Source organism: Elephantulus edwardii, unplaced genomic scaffold (assembly GCF_000299155.1).
Source record: "Elephantulus edwardii isolate Elephantulus edwardi_28Jun2011 unplaced genomic scaffold, EleEdw1.0 scaffold00129, whole genome shotgun sequence".
Taxonomy (NCBI): domain Eukaryota; kingdom Metazoa; phylum Chordata; class Mammalia; order Macroscelidea; family Macroscelididae; genus Elephantulus; species Elephantulus edwardii.
The window spans coordinates 5,997,989-6,020,263 of record NW_006399879.1 but is presented as its reverse complement, the minus strand read 5'-3'; the positions used below and the strand labels follow the sequence as shown (position 1 = coordinate 6,020,263).

Here is a 22,275-nt window from a genome sequence, read left to right as displayed (position 1 = left end):
TGGTTTAACCCTCTCCAAGATGAATCTATTAGTTTTCTTAGCAGTCCATGGTGTCCTCAATACTCTTCTCCAACACCAAAGCTCAAAGGCATCAATTCGCCTTCTATCCTCCCTAGTCATTAAGGTGAGTTTTTAATTCAGTTGGGCCAGACTCAAGGTCATATTGTGTTTCTTGTGGATTTGTTTTACTTTTCCTCAGATTCACTTTGAACTTGCACACGAGTAATTGAGGGTCTGTTCATTCCACAGTCAGTACTGGTCTGGTTCTGATATTAAGCCTTCTCCAACAACTCTTTACACAGCTGTAGTCAATCTGATTGATCCCTGTGCAGTTTAGGATATCACTGCTGATGTCAGATAGGTCCTGGATGAAAGCCTATCTGTATTTTATTGACCATGCAAAAGCATTTGACTGTGTGGATCCTAAAAAAACTATGGCTAATACTGAGAAGAATCAGAATTCCAGAACACTTGTTGTTGTTAAGTGCCGTCAAATTGAGCTCAACTCACAGTGACCCTGTGAATAACAGACCTGAACCCTGCCCTGTCCTGTGCCGTCCTCACAATCTCTGACACACTAGAGCCCACTGCCGCAGTCACTGTGTCACCACGTCTAGTTGAGGGTCTTCTCTCCTCCACCTTTCTAAGCACAATGTCCCTCTCCAAGAAAAAACCTCTTCAAGAAATATTACCAGAGTTAACTGAGAAAAAGCTTCATATCTTTGCTTCCAAAGAGCGCTCTGGTTGCACCTTCTCCAAGACAATCAAGAACACTTATTTATGCTCATATGAAATCTCCATCCAGAACTAGAAGCTGCTATCTGAACAAGAGAACACTGCATGGTTTATAGCTAGGAAAGGTGTGCATCAGGTCGGATCATTTCTCCATAGCTATTCAATCTATATGCTGAGTAAGTAATTCACGAGGTCACACTCTACAAAGAGGAATGTGGCAACAGGATCGGAGGAAGACTCATCAACAACTTGTGTTATGCAGATGACAAAAATTTGCTTGCTGAAACTGAGGAGAACCTGAAATGCTCCCTGCAGAAGATTAAAAAATACAAACTTTAATGTGGATTACATTAAGCAAACAGACGCTGCCCTGGATGCACTCACCAGTTATGCCAAGAAATCTGGAAGAAAACTAACTGGAAGAAATCTGTATTTATTTCCATTCTTAAAAAAGATGACCCAACACAGTGTAGAAATTATTGAAATATATCACTAAAATCACACACAAGCTAGATTCTGCTTAAGATTATCCAAAAACTACTGGAACAGTATATCAGCAAAGAATTGCCGGATGTGCAGGTGGGGTTTACAAGAGGCCACGGCACTAGAGACATCACAGTCAACGTTAGATGGAGCTTGGCCGAAAGCAGAGCATACCAGAGAAATGTCCATCTGTGTTTCATTGATTACACAAAGGGATTTGACTGTATGGATCATAACAAATTGTGGCTGACCTTGAGAAGAATGGAGATCCCAGAACACTTAATTGTGCTCATGCAAAACCTATACTTGGATGAGGAAGCAGTCCGAGCAGGAAAACATTGTATGATTCAGGATCAGGAAAGGTGTGTGTCAGGGATGCCTCCTGTCTCCATACCTTTTCAAACTGTATGCAGAGCAGATCATCTGGGAGGCTGGACTCTATGAGGAGGAATGTGGCATCAGGACTGGAAGAAGACTCATCAACAACCTGTGTTATGAAGATGAAAACCTTGCTTGCTGAAACTGAGGACAAGGAGGCGTTTGCTGCAAAAGGTCAAGGGCTATAGTCTTCAATATGGATTGAAGCGTAACATCAAGAAAACAAAGATTCTTACCACTGGGCCAACTGGCAGCTTCACGACAGACAGAGAAGATATTTAGATTGTTAACAACTTCAGCTTGCTTGGTTCCACAATCAACACTCTTGGTACTAGCAGTCAGGAAATCAAAAGACGGATTGCATTGGGGAAGTCCGTGTGGGACCTCTCTCGAGTACTGAGAAAAACGATGTCAGTATGGAGACTAAGGTGCGCCTGATCCAGGCCATGATGTTCAGTTACTTGCTGTGGGTTAGGGAGCTGGACACTAACTAAGGATGATAAAAGAAGGATCAGTGTCTTCGAGTCGTGGTGCTGAAGAAGTATGCTGAACACACTGTGGACTGCCAGGAGAACAAACAGGACTGTCCCGCAGAGAGGGACACCAGGCTGCTCCCTGCAGGCAAAGATTCTGAAACGACCAGTCCTCCAAGAAGGACATCACGCTTGGAAGGCTGGAGGGACCGTGCAGGAGAGAAAGACCCTACATGAGATGGACTGTTACAATAACTGGGGCGATGGAGGTAGGTGTGTTGGAGTAAGACTGGCTCAGGACAGAGCAGGCTTCAAAGCTGCTGTTCACAGGGTCGATATGAGCTGCAGGTGACTCAAAGGGACATAACCACAATCCCTTCATACATAAATATTTTATCAATTAGGGAAAAGCAACTTAGTCCAATAGAAAGATTCGATTTCATACCTAATTAAAACAAGAGAAGGTTACACACCCTTTGAACTAGAAATTCTGTCTTCAGACTGAAGCCACGCTTCAGCTGGCTTCCCGAGCTCATGTCAAGCCCTCTACCTACCGCTCATCCTTTTTCAGACCTGCAGAGTTTCCCTCTTATCGATAAGGCTGTTTTCACAATGAGACTTTGTCTCACTTTTTTTTTTTATACATATGGAACGCGTCACAAATTTGCGTGTCATCCTTGCACAGGGGCCATACTCATCTTCTCTGAATCAGGAGAGACCAATCCCTGGAAAAGGACATTCTACTTGGTAACGTATGTTGATGGTGCTACGGCCTCTTCTAAACCTAGCTTATAAATCTGGTAGTTCTCCATTGATGTATCGCTGTTCTAGTTGTTTTTGGATGACCTTCAGCAGTATTTTGCTCATGTGTTTTTGTTGGGTTTTCCTTTTCGGCATATGATATTGTTCAGTAATTTCCACATTCTGTTGGATCACCTCTTTTAGGAATGCGAATGAATATGGACCCTTGGGACCAGCAGTCAGGAAATCAAAATGTGAGCTGCAGTGGGAAAATCTGCTCTCAGGGACCTCTGCAGAGCACTGAAGAGCAACAACGTCAGTCTCAACACTAAGATGCACCTGATCCAACCGTGGTCTTCTCAATTGCTCGCTACGTATCTCTAAGCTGGACAATCATTAAGGATAACAGAAGAAGAATCAATGCCTTTGAGTTGTGGTGCTGGAGAAAAGTACAGAACGTACCATGGACTGCCAAAAGAACCAACAGTTCTGTACTGGAGAAGGTGAAACCAGTTTGCTCCTTGGAGGCAAGAATAGTGAAGCTCTGTCTTCTATACATTGGGCATGTTGTCAAGAGGGCTACTCCTTGGAGGACATCAGGCTTGGAAGGGAAGAGGGTCAGTGCCAAGAGAGGGAGGCCCAGAATGAGCTGGGCTGACAATGATTTTCACATGCAAGCAAAGCAGTGTTCAGTACAACGCTACTGCTTGATAATTCCCACAATCCGGTGGGGATCTCTTTCACATCAAGTGGCTACCAAATGTCCTTGCACAGGTTGGTAAGCCAGTCTAGGACCTCCTTTGTTAGTTGAAATATGTCAACTGGTGTGCCTTCAACTCCTGGGGCCTCTTTCTTTTGCCAGTGCCTTCAATGTCGCTTGAGGCCTCCTTCATCACCATTGGCTCTATATCATATGCAACTTCCTGAAATTTTTCAGTGATAACCAAGTCTTTTTTGCACAGTGACTCTGTGTATTTCTTTTATCTTCTTTTGATGCTTCCTGGATCATTTAAGACTTTGTCCATAGTATCTCTCAGTATTGCAACTCAAAACTTGAATTTTAGTTCTTTCCACTCGAGAAATGCTAAGTGAGTTCTTCCTTTTCTAGTCTCCAACTCCAGCTCTTCAAACATTCCGTTACAACACTCTGCTATGTCTTCTTGCAAATATTCTTTGAAACATTCTGTGTTTCTACTTTACAGCATCTCTTCCCTTTGTCATGGCTTCTTGAGGCTCTAGTGTGATTTTCAGGGTCTCTTCTGACATCCGTTTTGGTCTTCCTCTCCGTCTCTATAACGACCTTTCGCTCTCTTCTTGGATGTATCTTTGATCCCACTACTCATCAATCTTCAATCATCAGTGAAGGTTAAGCACGGGTTCAAACATACAGACAATCATAAGAACGCAGACCCAGGGCATGTTTTGTTCTGTTGCACAGGGGTCTACGAATTGAATCCATCAATGGTATCTTACAACAGCAACGTATTCTTTCACACTAAAGTGCCTCGTTCTTATTTCACTAGTCTCTTCTCAAAAATTATTGTCAATAATCACTATTAATATGCACAGAAGACTCTGAGGCAGGCTGTGTGGTCCCTTGCTTCTGGCGGTTTGACTCCAGGGACACACAAGTCCTCACAGGAAAGAGCATCAGATCTGCATATAACCAATGCACATGCCCCCGTGTACCTCAGATTGTCTCGAGATTATTCACATACCTAAAACAGCCTAAAAGCACTGTGTACACAGCACTTTCTGCCCCCTCTTAGCCTTTGAGGAGTGAATCGCTCTGATCACTTGTTTTTAGAGCCTTTTCCTCCCCAAATATCTGTCCCATGTTTTCAACGCTCATGTTGACTGAATCCACTGACACTGGGCCCTCACACATGGAGGGCCGACCGGACTAAGAAATAGTTCACAGGGTTTACTTCCAGAAAGATGATCAACTGAGTCCTGGAGAGAGGAATTCTACTTCATCATTCTTCTCTTCTATATATAATCACCAGCGTTTCTTGCTGTTGTTGTTATGTGCCGTCAAGTCGCTTGCAACTCATAGCGACCCCATGTACAACAGCCCTAAACTGCGCTCTGTCCTGTGCCAATCGCACTGTCTCTGACACTCCCATCCCAATTATCCCAGTCACCGTATAAAAAAATATTTCTAAGGGAGCTCTGGTGGCCTAGTGGCAAGAAGCTGCACTGCAATCCCAGAGGTATGCGGTTCGAATCCACCAGATGCTCTGCTGAAGAAGGAGGGGCGATTTCCTCCTGTACCAGTCAGATCTGATTTGACGGTACACACACACACAAAATAATAAAAAAATATATATATTTCTAATGAAAAAGTCGCAACTCTACTTGCTGAAAATGAGGACTTGGAGCACTTGATTAGAAGGTAAAACACTGCAATCATCAATATGGATTACATCCCAATGTCAAGAAAACAAAAGTCCTTGCCACTGGACTGATAGGCAACATCATGATCAATGGAGAAAGGATCGAGATTGTCAATGAGTTCATCTGCTCAGATTTACAATGAATACCCTTGGTCCTAGCAGTCAGAAAATCTGGAGACGTATTTCACTGGGAAAGTCTGCCGTCAGTGACCTCTCCGAATCACTGAAGAGTAAACCTAATAGTTTTAGGACTAAGGTGCACCTGATTCTTTTCAATCACTTGCCATTCATCTGAGAGTTAGACAATGATTAAGGATGAGAGAAGAATTGATGTCTTTGAAGGGCGGTGTTGGAGAAGAGTGCCGAGTATCCCATGGACACCGAAAGAACGTGTCTTGGAGAGGGAGCAGCCAGAGGGCTCCTTGGAGGCAAACATGATGACGCTTCACCTCGCATCCTTTGGGCTTGTTGCCGGGAGAGGTTATTCCCGGGAGAGGGACATCATGCTTGGGAAGGTAAAGGGACAGCGAGAGAGCGGAAGGCCCGCCACCTGTGTGGACTGACACAGTGACTGCAGCAGTGGGCTCAAGAGTGTCAGAGATCGTGACAACGGCACCGGACAGGGCAGGGTTCAGATCAGTTGTTCTTTGGGTTACTTTGAGTTATATGCAATTCGACAGCACCTAACAAAACCAACAAGGAAAAAGCCATCACCATGTACTTTAAACTGTAGGTCAGAAAACCTCAAGGGCTCTGTTCCTGGGCGGAATTATGACAACAGGAGTCTCGAACGTGGTATTTCAAACTCTTAGGGAAATCTAAATGACTGAGCCCGGGCCGAAAGGCACCCCCGCAGACAGGAGGTGGCGCTGTCCACTCACCGATGGAGTCTCTCAGCGCCTCGCACTTGCTCAGCGGGGGCAGTTTCAGCAGCTCCTTCCATCTCTTGCTGCGACTGCTTTTTCTTCCATAGCCTCCTAGATGGGGGAAGAAAAAAAAGGTCAGAAGTATCCAGTAACTACGCCCACTATGTACCTTCCTACTTCTGTTTATTTATAAGTAAATATAACTGCTCTATCCTGTGCCAACTTTACTGTCTGGGACACACCTGCCTTCATTACCCCAGCCACTGAGTCAATCCATTTCACCCAGGGTCTTCCTCGCCTGAGCTGTCCCTCCACTCTTCCAAGCATGATGTCCCTCTCCAAGGACTGGTCACTCCTTACAACATGTCCAAAGTATGTTAGACCGAGCCTCAGAATCCTTGTCTCCAAGGAGCAGCCTGGTTTCACCCTCTCCAGGACGAACTTCTTTCTCCTGGCAGTCCATGGTGTATTCAACACTCTTCCCCAGCACCACAGCTCAAAGAAGTGAAAATAAAAAGGTTTACACTGATGTCTTCTCTGGAAGGCAGCTGGGGGAGTGGTCTGGTCACTGGCTCTGTCATTTAGAAACCTCGTAACCCTGGCCCTTGCAGTTGTTCCTCTGAGTGCCCCTGTGCCCAGATCTAACAGCAAAGAGTACACAAGGCTGCTTAAAATGTGCACCAAACATCTTCAATGTGTTAGGAATATCGTGGTGAAAAAAAGACAAAGTCTTTTCTCTACTTCACAGAGAGGGGGTGAGAAAAAAACAATAAATTAAATAATGATAAGTAATACTGAAAAAACTAAGCCACACATAAGGTTAAATGGCCGAAGCAAAACCAAGTGGTATAAAGGCTGTGGTGCTAGGCTGGCTGAGGGGGTCTCTGTGAACACGGGGGCCAGGCTGAGGCTGGAAGGACAAGATGGGTCTTGGGGGCAGCGAGTGGAGGTGGGGAGAGGCATCCCACAGAGAAAGGAGCATGATGGGAAAACCACACTCAAACCTCACAAGTGTTTTGGTTTTGCAATTTACACGTTTAATGCAATCCCAATACAAATACCAATCCCATTGTTCAACGAGATCAAAAAGGCAATCTCCAGTTTCATTTGGAATGGAAAGAAGCACTGAATAAGCAAAGCACTCCTTAAAAATAGAAGAAAGGTAGCAGGTATGTCACTCCCTGATTTCAAATCCTACTACACTGCCATGGTGGTCAGGACAGCATGGTACTGGTACAATGACAGACACATGGACCAATGGAATAGAATTGAGAACCTGGAGATCAGCCCATCTATCTATGGTCAACTGATTTTTGACAAGGAGATGAAATCAGTGAAGTGGGGAAACGACAGCCTTTTTAAAAAATGGTGTTGGCAAAATTCGAAAAGTATGTGCAGAAGACTCAAGCAAGATCCACACCTTACTCCATATACAGAAACCAACTCAAGATGGATCATGGACCTAGGACTAAAACCAAGGACTAGAATCTTCATTTAAGAAAAGCTTGGAAGAACGCTACAAGTCCTCATCCACAACATAAACAGTCTTCCAAGTATCCTGAAAAACCAAAACTAGGAGAAGATAAAATAGATGAATGGGATCTTCTAACAATTAAATCCCTATGTACATCCAAAAACTTCTCCAACAGGGTAAAAAGGGAAGCCACAGACTAGGAAAAAATATCTGGTAATGACATATCAGATAAGGGACTTACATCCAGAATTTATAAAATACTTGAGTACCACAACAAGGAAACACTGCAAGGTTCAAAATTGGGAAGGGTGTACGCCAGGGATGTGTCTTATCTCCATACCTTTTCAACCTGTATGTGGAACAGATTTATCCGGGAGGCTGGGCTCTGTGAGGAGAAATGTGGCATCAGGATTGGTGGAAGATCTATTAACAATCTGTGTTATGCGGATGACACAACCCTGCTTGCTGAAACTGAGGAAGACCTCATGCACTTGCTGCAGAGGGTCAAGGACTGCAGCCTTCAGTATGGACTGAGGCTCAATGTCAAGAAGACAAAGATTCTCACCACTGGATCAACTGGCAGCGTCAGGATGGATGGTGAAGAGATTGAGATTGTTCACAGCTTCAGTTTGCTCGGCTCCACAGTCAACATTCTTGGCACCAGCAGCCAGGAAATTAAAAGACATATTGCGATGGGAAAAGTCTGCTGTTAGGGACCTCTCCAAAGTACTGAAGAGCAAACGGTGTGTCTCTGGAGACCAAGGTGTGTCTGGTACAGCCCATGGTCTTTGCAATCACTTGTTATGCATCAGAGAGGTGGACAATGACCAGGGTGGATAGAAGGAGAATTGATGCTTATGAGCTTTGGTGTCGGAGAAGAGTGCTGCGGGTACCATGGACTGCTTGGAGGCAAGGATTCTGAGACTTCGTCTGACATACTTTGGTCATGTTGTAAAGAGAGACTGTTCCTTGGGAAGGACATCATGCTTGGGAGAGTGGAGGGACAGCGCAGGAGGGGAAAGCCCTCTGGGAGGTGATTGATTCGGTGACTGGGGTAATCGGGATGAGTGTGTCAGAGACAATGAGATTGGCACAGGACAGAGAAGAGTTTAGAGCTGTTCTACATAGGGTCACAAGCGACTCGACGGCACATAACAACCACCACTACCACAATAAGATAAAGGTAAATAATCCAATAGAAAAATGGGCACAGGATAGGGACAGACACTTTACCAAAGACGACATTCAGATGGCTAACAAGCACATGAAGAAAGGTTCAAAATCCCTGGCTCTAAGAGAGATGTCAATCAAAACAACTATGAGATATCATCTCACCCCAGTCAGAATAGCAAAATTTAACAGAACAGCAAGCAACAATTGCTGGTGAGGTTGTGGACAAACTGGAACCCTTACTCACTGTTGGTGGGAGTGTAAAATGGTGCAACCACTGTGGAAGGCTATATGGCACTTTCTCAAAAAGTTGCAAACAGAGATACCATTTGACCCAGTAATTCTACCAGTGGGAATATACCCCAAAGAGACCATAGCTGACATCCAAGCCGATATATACACACCCATGTTTATTGCGGCTTTGTTCACAACAGCAAGGAGGCGGAAACAACCTAAGTGCCTATCAACAAATGAATGGATAGAGAAGCAGTGGTATATTCACACAGTGGAATACTATACTGCATTGAAAAACAAGCAACTCATGCAATATTATTCAAAATCGGTGACCCTGGAGGACATTGTGCTGAGTGAAGTATCTCAGTCACAAAAGGACAAATACTGCATGGTGCCACTGTTGTAAAGAGGACTGATCTTGGGGCTGGGGGGAGACTGAGAAAGATGGGCTTAATAATATATACTGCATTGAAACAGATGAGGGAGAGAACTATTTAAAAGGAATATGTGATTAGGTATTTTTGTCATGACAGGAGTCCAGAATGAACGCTGCATATTGGAGTGGACCTGGGGGAGGGTTTGTAAAACAATGAAAGAATTTTACTTTTCCAAGAGGGGAGTGAACTAGGGGGAAAGGTTGGGAGGGGGGAAAAAGTGCAACAGTGAATGAATGGAAACCCAAAGTCTCTGCAAATTTTCATTGAAACGAATATTACATTTTTTTAAATTATTTTTAAAAAAAACTAAAAACCAAACAAGTATTTTGGTTTTGGTTATGAAGCACCAAAACTGATTTTAAAATATCTGGCTCTAAGAAATGAGTCTTCAAACTGAAGCACTCTGGGAAACTGTAATTTTACCACTGAGAAAACCTCTTGTCTGATCAAGGACATCAGCGTGACTGGAAGGAGGAAGCAAGCAGGAGGGGAGCCATTTTCCAGGGAGATGAAGTGTGAGGGGTTGGAGGCGCCCGAAGCAGCAGCAGAGGTGGATCTCCAGACACTGCACATGCTCACCTGCACTCAGGATGGAGGCCCTGACCAGAGAGGGGTCTGCAGACAAGGTGCTGGGGCTTCTTCTGCATTTTTTTCTACTTCCCTACGCCCCACACAGAACACGAGCTCTTCATTTTTTTACCTTAGTCATCATTTTTTTACCATGGAGCCATCGAGATACCACTACTTGTGGCCCTCTCTCCGGATCGCCTGTCACAGAGGGAGGTCCGTCTCTTTTGGGGATGCAACTTTCCAATAAATTGATCATTATTATTTTGCCCTCAAAAATGAATGCTGTGGTACAGTGTCATTCATATCACACACAAGCAAAATCCTGCTGAAGATTATCCACAAACGAAGGGAACAGAACATTGACAGAGAACGACCAGAAATACAAGCTGGGTTTAGAAAAGATCATGGCACTAGAGACATTATCGCCAATGTTAGATGGATATTGGCAGAAAGCATCTGTGCTTCATTGACTATGCAAAGGCATTTAACTGTGTGGATCACAACAAATTGTGGTTAACCTTGAGGAGAACGGGAATTCCAGAACACTTGATTGTGCTCATGCAAAACCTATACTTGGCCCCGGAAGCAGTCCTCAGAACAGAGCAGGGAAACAGTACATGGTTCAAAATCAGGAAAGGAGGGCATCAGGGATGAATCCTGTCTTCATACCTTTTCAATCTATATGCAGAAGATCATCCAGGAGGCTGGGGTTTATGAGGAGGAATGTGGCATCAGGATTGGAGAAGACTCATCAACAAACTACGTTATGAAGATGACACAACCTTGCTTGCTGAAACTGAAGAAGACCTGAAGCACTTGCTACAAAAGGTCAAGGACTGTAGTCTTCAATATAGATTGAAGCTCAACATCAAGAAGACAGAGTCTCACTGCTCGGCCAATTAGCAATTGCATGACAGAGAAGAGATTGAGGCTGTTTACAGCTACAGCTCGCACTGCTCCACAATCAACACTCCTGGCACCAACGGTCAGGAAATCAAAAGACAAATCACATTAGGTAAATCTGTCGGGGACCTTCCCATAGTACTGAGAAGCAGCGATGTATGTCAGTCTAGAGACTAAGGTACACATGACCCAGTCCATGGTCTTCACAATTTCTTGCTATGCATCAGAGAGCTAGACAACGACTAAGGATGCAGAAAAATTGATACCTTTGGGGGGTGGTGCTGGAGAAGAATCTTAAACATACCATGGACTGCCAAGAAAACAAAGAGGTTTGTCTTGGAGAGGGTGAAACCAAGTTTCTCCTTGGAGGCTAGGATTTTGGAGCTCTGTCTCATACTCTTGGCATGTGACCAGAAGGGACTGATACTTTGGAGATGGATCTCATTCTCAGAAGGCTGGAGGGACAGTGCAGGAGACAAAACCCCTGGATGAGATGGATTGATACAGTAACTAGAGTAAGGGGATAGGTGTGTCAGACTCAGTGAGACTGGCTCAGGACAGGGCTGGCTTCAGTGCTGTTGTACATAGGGTCACTATGATTTGTAGGTGACTTGACAGTACGTAACATCATTTGTGTTTTATTGACTATGCAAAGGCATTTGGCAGTGTAGTTCATAACAAACTATAGCTTACATTTAATTTTGTTCATATGAAACCTATGCCTAGGCCAAGAAGCTGTTGTCCCAACAGAGCAAGGGAACACTGAAAGGTTTAGTCAGGAAAGGTGTGTGTCAGGGCTGTACCCTTGCACCATACCTATTCAGTCTGTATGCTGAACAAACAAAGCTGGCCTCTACGAAGAATATGGCATCAGGATCGAAGGAAGTCTCAACCTGTGTCACACAGAAGACACAACTCTGCTTGCTGAAAGTGAGGGTTTAAAAGGCTTTCTGCACAAGATCAAACACTGCAGCCTTCACTGTTGATTACATCTCAACATCAATAAAAAACCCTCATCATTATCGAAAGATAAACATTATGATGATAGATAATGAAAGGATTGAAAGTGCCAATAATCTTGTCTTACTTGGATCCATAATCAACCTCTAGAACTAGCAGTCAGGAAATCAGGAGATGTATTACTGTGGGCAAGTCTGCTGTCAGGGACCTCTTCAAAATGCTGAAGAGCAGTATGTCAGTATGAAGACTGCGGTGCACCTAATTCAGGTTACGATCTTTTCAATTACTTGCTATGCATCTGAGAGTTAGATAATAAGGATGATGTTGTTGTTATGTGCCATCGAGTCGCTTGCAACTCATAGCGACCCTATGTAAAAGAGCTCTAAACGCCGTTCTATTCTGTGCCAACCTAGCCATCCCAAACGCACTCATTCCCACCGCTCCAGTCACAGAATCAATCCATTTCATCGAGGGTCTTCCTCTCCTGCGCCGCCCCTCCACTCTCCCAAACATGATGTCCCTCTCCAAGGACGAGTACCTCCTTGCAACATGCCCAAAGTATGTCAGACGAAGCTTCAAAATCCTTGACTCAAAGGAGCATTCTAGCTTCAACTTCTCCGGGACGAACCTGTTTGTTCTCCTAGCAGTCCATGGTATATTCAACCCTCTTCTCCAGCACCATAGCTCAAAGGCATCAATTCTCTATCATCCCTAGTCACTGTCGAACTCTCTGATGCATAGCACCTAACTGCAAAGACTATAGCCTGGAGCAGGTGCACCTTAGTCTCCAGATTGATGTCGTTGCTCTTCAGTACTCTTGAGAGGTCCCTCACAACTGACTTTCCCAATGCAATTCATCTCTTGATTTCCTGGCTGCTGTCACCAAGAGTGCTGACTGTGGAGCCAAGTAAATTAAAACTGTTAGCTATCTCAATCTCTTCACTATCCATACTGATGCTGCCAATTGGCCCAGTGGTAAGAATCTTTTTCTTGACGCTGAGCTTCAATCCATATAGGAGGCTGCAATCCTTGACCTTCTGCAGCAAGTGCTTCAGGTCCTCCTCAGTTTCAGCAAGCAGGGTTGTTTCATCTGCATAATGCAGGTTGTTGATGACTCTTCCACCAATCCTGATGCCACATTCCTCCTCGTACAGCCAGAGTCTCGGATGATCTGTTCTGCATACAGATTGAAAAGGTATGGAGACAGAATACATCCCTGACAGACCCCTTTCTTGATTTTGAACTACGTAGTGTCTCCTTGCTCTGTTCTGACGACTATCTGTCTCTTGGTCCAAGTTCAGGTTTTGCATTAGCACAATCAAATGTTCTGGAATTCCCATTCTTCTCAGAGTCAGCCACAGTTTGCTGTGATCCACACAGTCAAAAGCCTTTGCATAGTCAATGAAGCACAGATCGACATTCTTCTGGTATTCTTTGCTTTCTGCCAAGGTCTATCTAACATTAGCTATAATATCTGTAGTACCACGACCTCATCCAAATCCAGCCTGCACATCTGGCAGTTCTCTGTTGACATATTGTTCCAAACATTTTTTTGCATAATTTTCAGCAGAATCATGCTTGCATGTGATGTTAATGACATTGTTTGATAATTCCCGCACTCTGTTGGGTCACCTTTCTTTGGAATGGAACAAGTATCGATCTTTTCCAGTCAGTGGGCCAGCTGGCTGTTCTCCAGATTTCTTGGCACAACTTAGTGAAGCACATCCAGGGCAGTGTCTGTCTGTTGAACTATGTCAATTGGTATGCCATCAACTCCTGGAGCCTTGATTTTTGCCAATTCCTTCAGAGCAATTTGAACTTCCTCCTTCATCACGATAGGCTCTTGTTCATATGTTATTTCATTAAATTCTTCTCTGTCAGCCAATTCCTTCTGATACAGTGACTCTGTGTACTCCTTCCATCTTCTCTTGATACCGCCTGGATCATTTAACATTCTACCCAAAGTATCCTTAAGTATTGCAACCCATGGCTTGGATTTGTTTTTTAGCTCCTTCAGCTTAAGAACACTATGGAAGGATGAGAGAATATGAAATTACGCTTTTGAGCTGTGGTATTGGAGAAGAGGGTGAGTATCCCACACGTCTTGGAGAAGTGCAGCCAGACTGCTCCTTGGAGGCAGGGATGGCGAAGCTTCACCTCTCACACTTTGGACATTTTCCTAGGTTATTCCTTGGAAAGGAGCATCATGTTTGGAAAGGTAGAAGTCCTCAAAAGAGAGGAAGACCTCCAATGAGATGGACTGACAAGGTGATTGCAGCAATGGCCACGCGTGTGCCAGAAATGATGAGGACGTCACAGGATAGGTCAGGATTTTGGGTTGTGGTTCATAGAGTCACTATGAGTTGTACTTGACTTGATGGCACCTAACAACAACATAACAAAAAGTATTAAACAGTCAAATGGCACAGTAGCCAGAAAGGACTTGTTAGAAGATAAGCTTCACATTAAATGTGCCTATCACATACTTCTCCCCTTGAATTCACATTGTACAGTGAGGACAGAAACAATGTCTTTCTGGGAACTAGTCTGTCTGCTTCTATAATAAACAAATGCACCTGTTAACGTAGGAAAACATCCCTCATACAATGAACATTCAGCATACAGCCACAGAATTACAGCTGACTCATATTTAATGTCTCTTTGTAGTAACTGAATTCAGTGAGTCTTCTCTTTCAACCCTGGGTTAAACATTCTCTGCCCACTGGAGGCAGACCTTAAAAAGTCACAAAACCATGAGTTATTATGGGATTCTTCGAAGAACAAAGTACAGGCATTTGTGACAAAAAATACTGAATGGTGCCCAGCCATCATTAGGAAACCTTTTGATCAAAGATTTCATGAGGAATCTTGATTTAATAAAAGTGAAAATGCAGAATAGATTCTCTAATTTCAATTTCATGGAATCTGGATTTTCTGGAGCCATAGAGGGTAGATGAACCCCTGAAACTACTGCCTTAAGATAATCTTTAAACCAAAAAAAAAAAAAAAATATTCCCTGAAGTTTTAAAACCAAACAGTAGTTTAAATAGTAAAAAAAGGTTTGTCTTTAGCAGACCTGGTGGCATAACTGGCTATATGATGCATTATTATGCAAAAGGTTAGTGGTTCAAATCTACCAGTGGGAAAAAAAATCTACTGTGGGGAAAAGACGTGGTCCCCTCCTGTGGAGACTTAAAGAGGCTCAGAAAACTGACGGCCGGTGCTGTGAGTCATGACTGGGTGGCGAGGGGCCTGGTCCGGCTGTGAGCGTTCTATTCAGAACTACGGAGGGTAAATGAACAGGTCTGGTGAGGTTGTGGAGAGATTGGAACTCTTCTTCCCTTCTGGTGGGAATGTAAAATGGTACAGCCACTACGGAAGGTGTTCTGATGCTTTCTCAAAAAGTTAGTAACAGAAGGGGAGGGGGAGATAGGGAGAAAAGCGCAACATGAATGACTGGAAATCCTAAGTCTCTGTAAACTTTCATTAAAATTAATTTTAAAAAAATGGGGGGGGAATGTTTTCTTGTTTTTAAAAGGAGGAAATTAATTTCAATCTCATTTACTTAAAAATGAAATGCTATAATATAGGCCTATATATAGACTTTAGCATGGAACCAGATAAAGAGGACTCTTAAATGTCAATATGCTAATAAAAAAAAAGTTGGTAACAGAAATAGAATTTGATCCAGCAATTGCACTATTGGGTAAATACCCTAAAGAAACCAGAGCCACAACTCAAACAGATGTTTGCACACTCATGTTTATTGCTTCATTATTCACAACAGTAAAGACATGGAAGCAACCCAAATGTCCACCAATAAACCAATAAATAGAAAAACGACAGTACATCCACACAATGGAATATTACACAGCACTGAAAAACAATGAACTTGTAAAACATCACACACATAGGGGAACCTCAAGGACATTATGCTGAGTGAAACATGTCAGTCACAAAAGCACAAATACTGCACACCACCACTGTTACAAAGTAAGACAGACATGGCTTGGCAAGAGAATGCGGGAAAGTGGATAATGAACATGAGAACAGATGAAGGGAAGAACTGTCTGAAATGACATTATTATGCTTTATATCTATGAGAAAATCTGGAATGAGGAATGCATTGCTAGGTGGGTGCTTGAGGGGGAAAACGTGCAACATGACAAATAAATTTTTTTAAGAACTATCTAGGATCAAGGGAACACTGCATGGTTCAAAATTGGGAAGGGCGTACGCCGGGATGCATCCTATCTCCATACCTTTTCAACCTGTCTGCAGAACAGATTATCCGGGAGGCTGGGCTCTATGAGGAGAAATGTGGGGTCAAGATTGGTGGACGATTTATCAACAACCTGTGTTATGCGGATGACACAACCCTGCTTGCTGAAACTGAAGAGGACCTGAAGCACCTGCTGCAGAGCGTCAAGGACTGCAGCCTACAATATGGATTGAGGCTCAATGTCAAGAAGACAAAGATTCTCACCACTGGACCAACTGGCAGCATCAGGATGGATGGTGAAGGGATTGAGATTGTTCACAGCTTTAGTTTGCTTGGCTCCACAGTCAACACTCTTGGCACCAGCAGCCAGGAAATTAAAAGGTGCATTGCCATGGGAAAGTCTGCTGTTAGGGACCTCTCCAAAGTTCTGAAGAGCAGTGGTGTCTCTCTGGAGATTAAGGTGTGTCTGATACAGGCCATGGTCTTCGCAATCACTTGTTATGCATCAGAGAGTTGGACAATGACCAGGGAGGATAGAAGGAGAATTGATGCCTTTGAGCTGTGGTGCTGGAGTAGAGTATTGAGGATACCATGGACTGCTGGGAAAACAAACAGATTTGTCCTGGAAAGGATTAAACCGGGTGGCTTCCTGGAGGCAAGGATTCTGAGGCTCCATCTAACATACTTTGGACATGCTGTGAGGAGAGACCGGTCCTTGGAGAGGGACATCATGCTTGGGAGGGTGGAGGGACAGCGCAGGAGAGGAAGGCCCTCTATGAGGTGGATTGATTCAGTGACTGGGGTAATCGGGATGGGTGTGTCAGAGACTGCGATTGGCACAGGACAGAGCAGAGTTTAGGGCTGTTGTACATAGGGTCGCTATGAGTTGCAGGCGACTCGATGGCACATAACAACAACAACAACAACAATCTAGGATCAAAGTGACAAATACAAGTGGAAAATTAGGACAATGAACCTATGTATCTTAATGAGTGAGGAAGAACTAAAAAAATAACAATAGCTGGTCAACCCAAAGAAAGTCATTGATATCACTAATGGTAAAGAACTGTGCTGCCAATCCAACGGTCTGTAGCTGCAATGAGAGATTTACTGCCTCTGAAGACCTGCTAGGTCAGCACACAACAAAGTAACGCAGGAAGCTGTGGTGGCGCAGTGAGGCGATGCTCTGCTAACCAAAGCCTGTACCCCTCTGGCAGGTGGAATCAAGCAGCAGTTCCATGGGGAAAATACAATCCCTTCCAGTGTGATTTACAGCTTCCTGAAAACCCAGCTGTCAATCTGTTCCAACTTGGGAGCACTTGAAGGAGGGAGTCAAGTACAGGTAGAAACTTAGTCTATGTTCCACCTGAGTTCTTTCTCAAAAACAAAATAAAATGAAAAGAAAAAAAATACAAATATCGTGTCATTCAGCATTCACATTGCACTCCTGTCAGGGTTGTCACGGGGCTCACCAAGACTGGCCAACTGGAAAGGTCAGCGATTCAACCCATCAGCTGTTCCACCAGAAAGATGTGGGAGCCTGCCTGCTCAGCGAAACCTGTTGTTTTGTTGTGTACTATCAAGTGGGAACCAACCCACAGCTGACCCTCCAGTGGATTTGCAGAGGCAGTAAACGGCTGCGAGTTGACTGCTCCCATGGAGCAGCTGGTGGATTTGAACCACATACCTTTGGGCTGGCAGTTAGCTCCTTATCACTAGACCACCGTGGCTCCCTCCGTGGAAATTACCCACACGGGAACTCTGTGCGGTAAGGTCTAACATCACATGAGGTCCCTACGGCTCAGAATACTCTCCACAGTAACCAGTAAATCTCTGTAGCTTTATAAAAAAGTCAGCTGACAGTCATCTTTTTGCATAGGACACTCAGGAAGCATTAAGACGGAAGTAGTACACAGAATCACAGTACAAAAAGAATAGGCTGACACGGAAGGATTTCAAGAAACAACATATGATCAAGAGGCAATGATGATCAAGGAGGAAGTGGAGGCTGCTCTGAAGGAATTGGTGAGAAATATGTCCCCAAGAATTGATGGACTACTAATTGACCTATTCCAACAAAGATGCTGCCTTAGATGTGCTCACCAAGTTGTGTCAAGAAATCTGGAGGACAACTCCTTGCCAACTGACTGCAAGATAACCCTATTTATTCCCATTGCAAAAAAAGGTGACCCAACAAGAGTATGGAAATTATTTAGCATATTACTAAAATCACACACTAGCAAAATCCTGCTGAAGATTATCCAGAAAACTTGAGCAGAACACTGACAGAGAACTACCGGAAATACAAGCTGGGTTTAGAAGAGGTCATGGCAATAGAGACATTACTGCCAATGTCAGATGGATCTTGGCAGAAAGCAGAGTACCAGAAGAATGTCTACCTGTGTTTCATTGACTATGCAAAGGCATCTGACTGTGTGGATCCCAATAAATCATGGCTAACCTTGAAGAAAATGGGAATCTCAGAACATTTGATCATGCTTATACAGAACCTATACTTGGACCAAGAAGCAGTCCTCAGAACACAGCAAGAAAACACTGGATGAATCTTGGCGGAAAGCAAAGAGTACCAGAGGGATATCTATCTGTGGTACATTGACTACGCAAAGACATTTAACTGTGTGGATCACAACAAAGTGTGGTTAACCTTGAGGAAAATGGGAATCTCAGAACACTTGGCTGTGTTCATACAAAACCTACACTTCGACAACAAAGTCCTCAGAACAGAGCTGCGAAACACTGCATGGTTCAAAATCAGGAAAGGAATGTGTGAGGGACACGTCCATACCTTTTCAATTCATAAACAAATGGAGGCTGGGCTTTATGAGGAGGAATGTGGCATTAGGAAAGGCAGAAGACTTATCAACAACCTTGCTTGGTGAAACTGAGGAGGACCTGAAGTGCTTGCTGAAGAAGGTCAAGGACCATAATCTTCAATATGGATTGAAGTTCAACATCAAGAAGACAAAGAATCTCACCACTGGACCAACTGGTAGCACCACAATGGAGAAGATACTGAAATTATTTATAGTTTTAGCTTGTGTGACATCAGCAGTCAGGAAATCAAAAGATGAATAGCACTGGGAAAATGTGCTGTCAGAGAGCTCTTCACAGTACTGAGAAGCAATGATGTCAGTCTAGAGACTAAGGTGTGCCTGATCCTGTCCATGGTCTTCACAGTTACTTGCTATGTTCAGAGAGCTGGACTAAAGATGACAGCAGAATCGATGCCTTTGAATTGTGGTGCTGGAGATGAGTCTTGAACACACCATGACAGCCAAGAGAACAAACAGGTCTGTCTTGGAAAGAGTGAAATCAAGTTTCTCCTTGGAGGCTAGGATTTTAAAGCTCTGTCTCACACACTTTGGGTACATGGCCAGGAAGGACAGGACCTTGGAGAAGGGCTTCATGCTCAGAAAGGTGGAGGGACAGCACAGGAGAGGTAGAACTGGATGAGATGGATTGATACAGTAACTGGGGCAACGGGGGTGTGTTGGAGACAGTGAAGACTGGCTCAGGACAGGGTAGGTGTCAGAGCTGTTGTACATTAAGGTTGCTATGAGTCACAGGCAACCCAACAACACATAAAAAATTCAGTTATATGACTTGTCTACAGAAAGCTGTGCTGTTAACCCAAAGGAGACGCCTCTCTTTCAGTCTGAATCCACAAGCAGATCCTGGGGAGAAAGGTGTGCTGTCTCCTCCAGGGCAAGTCACAACCTCAGAAAACCCACAGGGGGGTCAGCTGTGTGACTCGATGGCAGTGAGTCTGCAGTCTTTTAATGAAGGTAAGAGAGGAGCTCTGGTGGTCATCTGTCAGGAGGTGAGCTGCTAACTCAACGAGTTAGCACTTGGGCTGGGGCTGACTGTTAAGGATGAGCCTCTGGTGACCAACGGGAAGTTCACCGCGAGGAACAAGACGGAATCGGTTCCACCCAGGGCGTGGGAGCAGGCACAGCTCTGAGTGCTCTGCTGTCAGTGATCCAAGGCCTGGCGTTCTCCCCACCAGCACTTGGCTCTACTCAGAGGTTCGAGAACACGTACAGGTACCGTGAGCAGGTACTGAACGCGAAGACCTTGCACTCAGCTCTTGGCTAACATCCCATTTCCTCATCCCTAGTCTTCCAGTTGATCCCCTTTGGTGGCCCAGTGGTCATGCTGTGCTGGGGACAGGTCAACAGCTCGAGCCCTTCACCCACTCTGGAGGGAAGTGCATGGCGGTCTGCCTCTGTAGATTCACAGCCTCAGAGTCTGCTGGGCCTGACAGGACTGCTAGGAGTCAGATTCAACTCCACAGCAGTGGGGTGGACATTCCAGCCGGCAGCATCTCATTCTGTGCACCACAGCCATTCCTCCAAGGACCAAGGGTCTCAAAGGCGTTCCTCGATGTCCCCTGCGGGATGATCACCAGCAGCTCTTCATCATGCAGCCCACAGGCTCAGGCATGCTGTCCTGGTCCCCATCCTGGCAGGGCAGCCGAGGCTGTGACGATCGGTGTGTCTCACTGAAGCTTGCAGGTGTCTTCACATGTATGGTGCTGACAGTTCGTGAGTGCCCAGTCTGGGCACAGAGAGGACTACTTGCCCACTGGAGAAGATGACCTGAAACCCCCATGTCTGTGTTAGCAAGAACGTCAGGTCCCCAAAAGGGTAGACGTGTGTGTGGTAGCGGAAGGACTCAGCCTGTGCCACCCAGAAAGGTGAAGCCAAGTCCTCATTTCCCATTGTGGTTGCTGTTACTGGGGGCTATTCCGTTATTCCTTGCAAAGGATCCCTGTGACAGAACAAAACTGCCCTGAAAGATTTTCTAGGCTGTCATCTTTGCTAGGCTGCTGTCAGGGACATCAAAGAGCAATGGTGTAAGCTGAAAGACTAGGGTGTGTCTGATTCAGGCCATGGTCTTTCCAGGTACTTGCTATGCATGAACTGCATAATAAAGATGCAGATGGCGGGAGGGGATGGGCAGGGAGAAAAGTGCAACAACGAATGACTGGCGACTCTAAGTCCCTGTAAACTTTCATTAAAACTAATAATAAAAAAAAAATTAAAGGGGAGCTCTGGTGGCCTAGTGACAAGGAGCTGCAACTACAATCCCAGAGGCGTACAGTTCGAATCCACCAGATGCTCTGCAGGGGAAGGAGGGACAATCTCCTCCTGTACCAGTCAGATCCGATTTGATGGTACACTCACACAAAAATAAAATTTTTTAAAAAATTAAATAAATCACTGTACAATGACTAAAAAAAAAAATCAAGATGACAGAAGAATCAGTATCTTTGAGCCGCGGTGTTGGAAAACAGTACTGAGTAGTCCACGGACCTACCGCCCAAAGGAGGAACAGGTCTGTCCTGGAGAAGGTGCAGCAGAGTGCTCCTGGGAAACAAAGATGCCAAGCTTTGTCGCACACACTATGGGCATGTTGCTGGGCGCGGCTATTCCTTGGACAGGGACAGCATGCTTGGAAAGGAGGAAGAGAGGAAGACCCTCAACCCGGTGGACTGACTCCGTGACTGCACGGGGTCCAGTGTGTCACAGATGATGAGGATGGAGCTGGGTATGTGCCATCGAGTCTCCTGTGAGTCACAGGACCCTGTGTACAACAGCCCTAAACCCTGCTCTGTCCTGTGCCAACCGCACCGCCTCGGACACACCCATCCCGATTACCCCAGTCACCGAATCAATCCACCTCATAGAGGGTCTTCCCCTCCTGCACTGTCCCTCCACCCTGCCAAGCACGATGTCCCTCTCCAAGGACCCGTCTGTATGTCAGACGAAGCCCCAGAATCCTTGTCTCCAAGGAGCAGCCCGGTTTAAATCTCTCCAGGGTGAATCTGTTTGTTTTCTTGGCAGTCCAGGGTACATTCAATACTCTTCTCCAGCACCACAGCTCAAAGGCGACAATTCTCCTTCCATTATCTCTGGTCAGTGTCCAGCCCTCTGATGGACAGCACGTGATCGCAACGACCATGGCCGGGGTCAGGCGCACCTTAGTCTCCAGGGTGACAGGTCGCCCCGAGTCAGACTCCACTCAAGGCCCCATGACCACGGCCCTGGCCACTCGGCGGCCTTTGCCGTGGGGATCGCTGACCAGCGTTTCGGCCAGCTGGCTGCTCGGGCGGCGGAAGGCGGGGCCCCGGCCGTCTACCCACCTAGGCGGGCTTTCAGCAGCTGCATGTTGGCCGTCAGGCTGTCCAGCTCCGAGCCGACCCGCCGCCG

The 22,275-nt window shown here is 45.2% G+C and overlaps 1 protein-coding gene across 1 annotated transcript in view; it reads right to left on the bottom strand.

Annotated features, from left to right (window-relative positions):
* Positions 1-22,275, bottom strand: part of GRK4 (G protein-coupled receptor kinase 4) — an 82,513-nt gene that overhangs the window by 59,513 nt on the left and 725 nt on the right. The window contains exon 2 of the mRNA XM_006893658.1: positions 6,088-6,183. Coding sequence (XP_006893720.1) covers positions 6,088-6,183 — 96 coding nt within the window. The remainder of the gene's footprint in view (positions 1-6,087; positions 6,184-22,275) is intronic.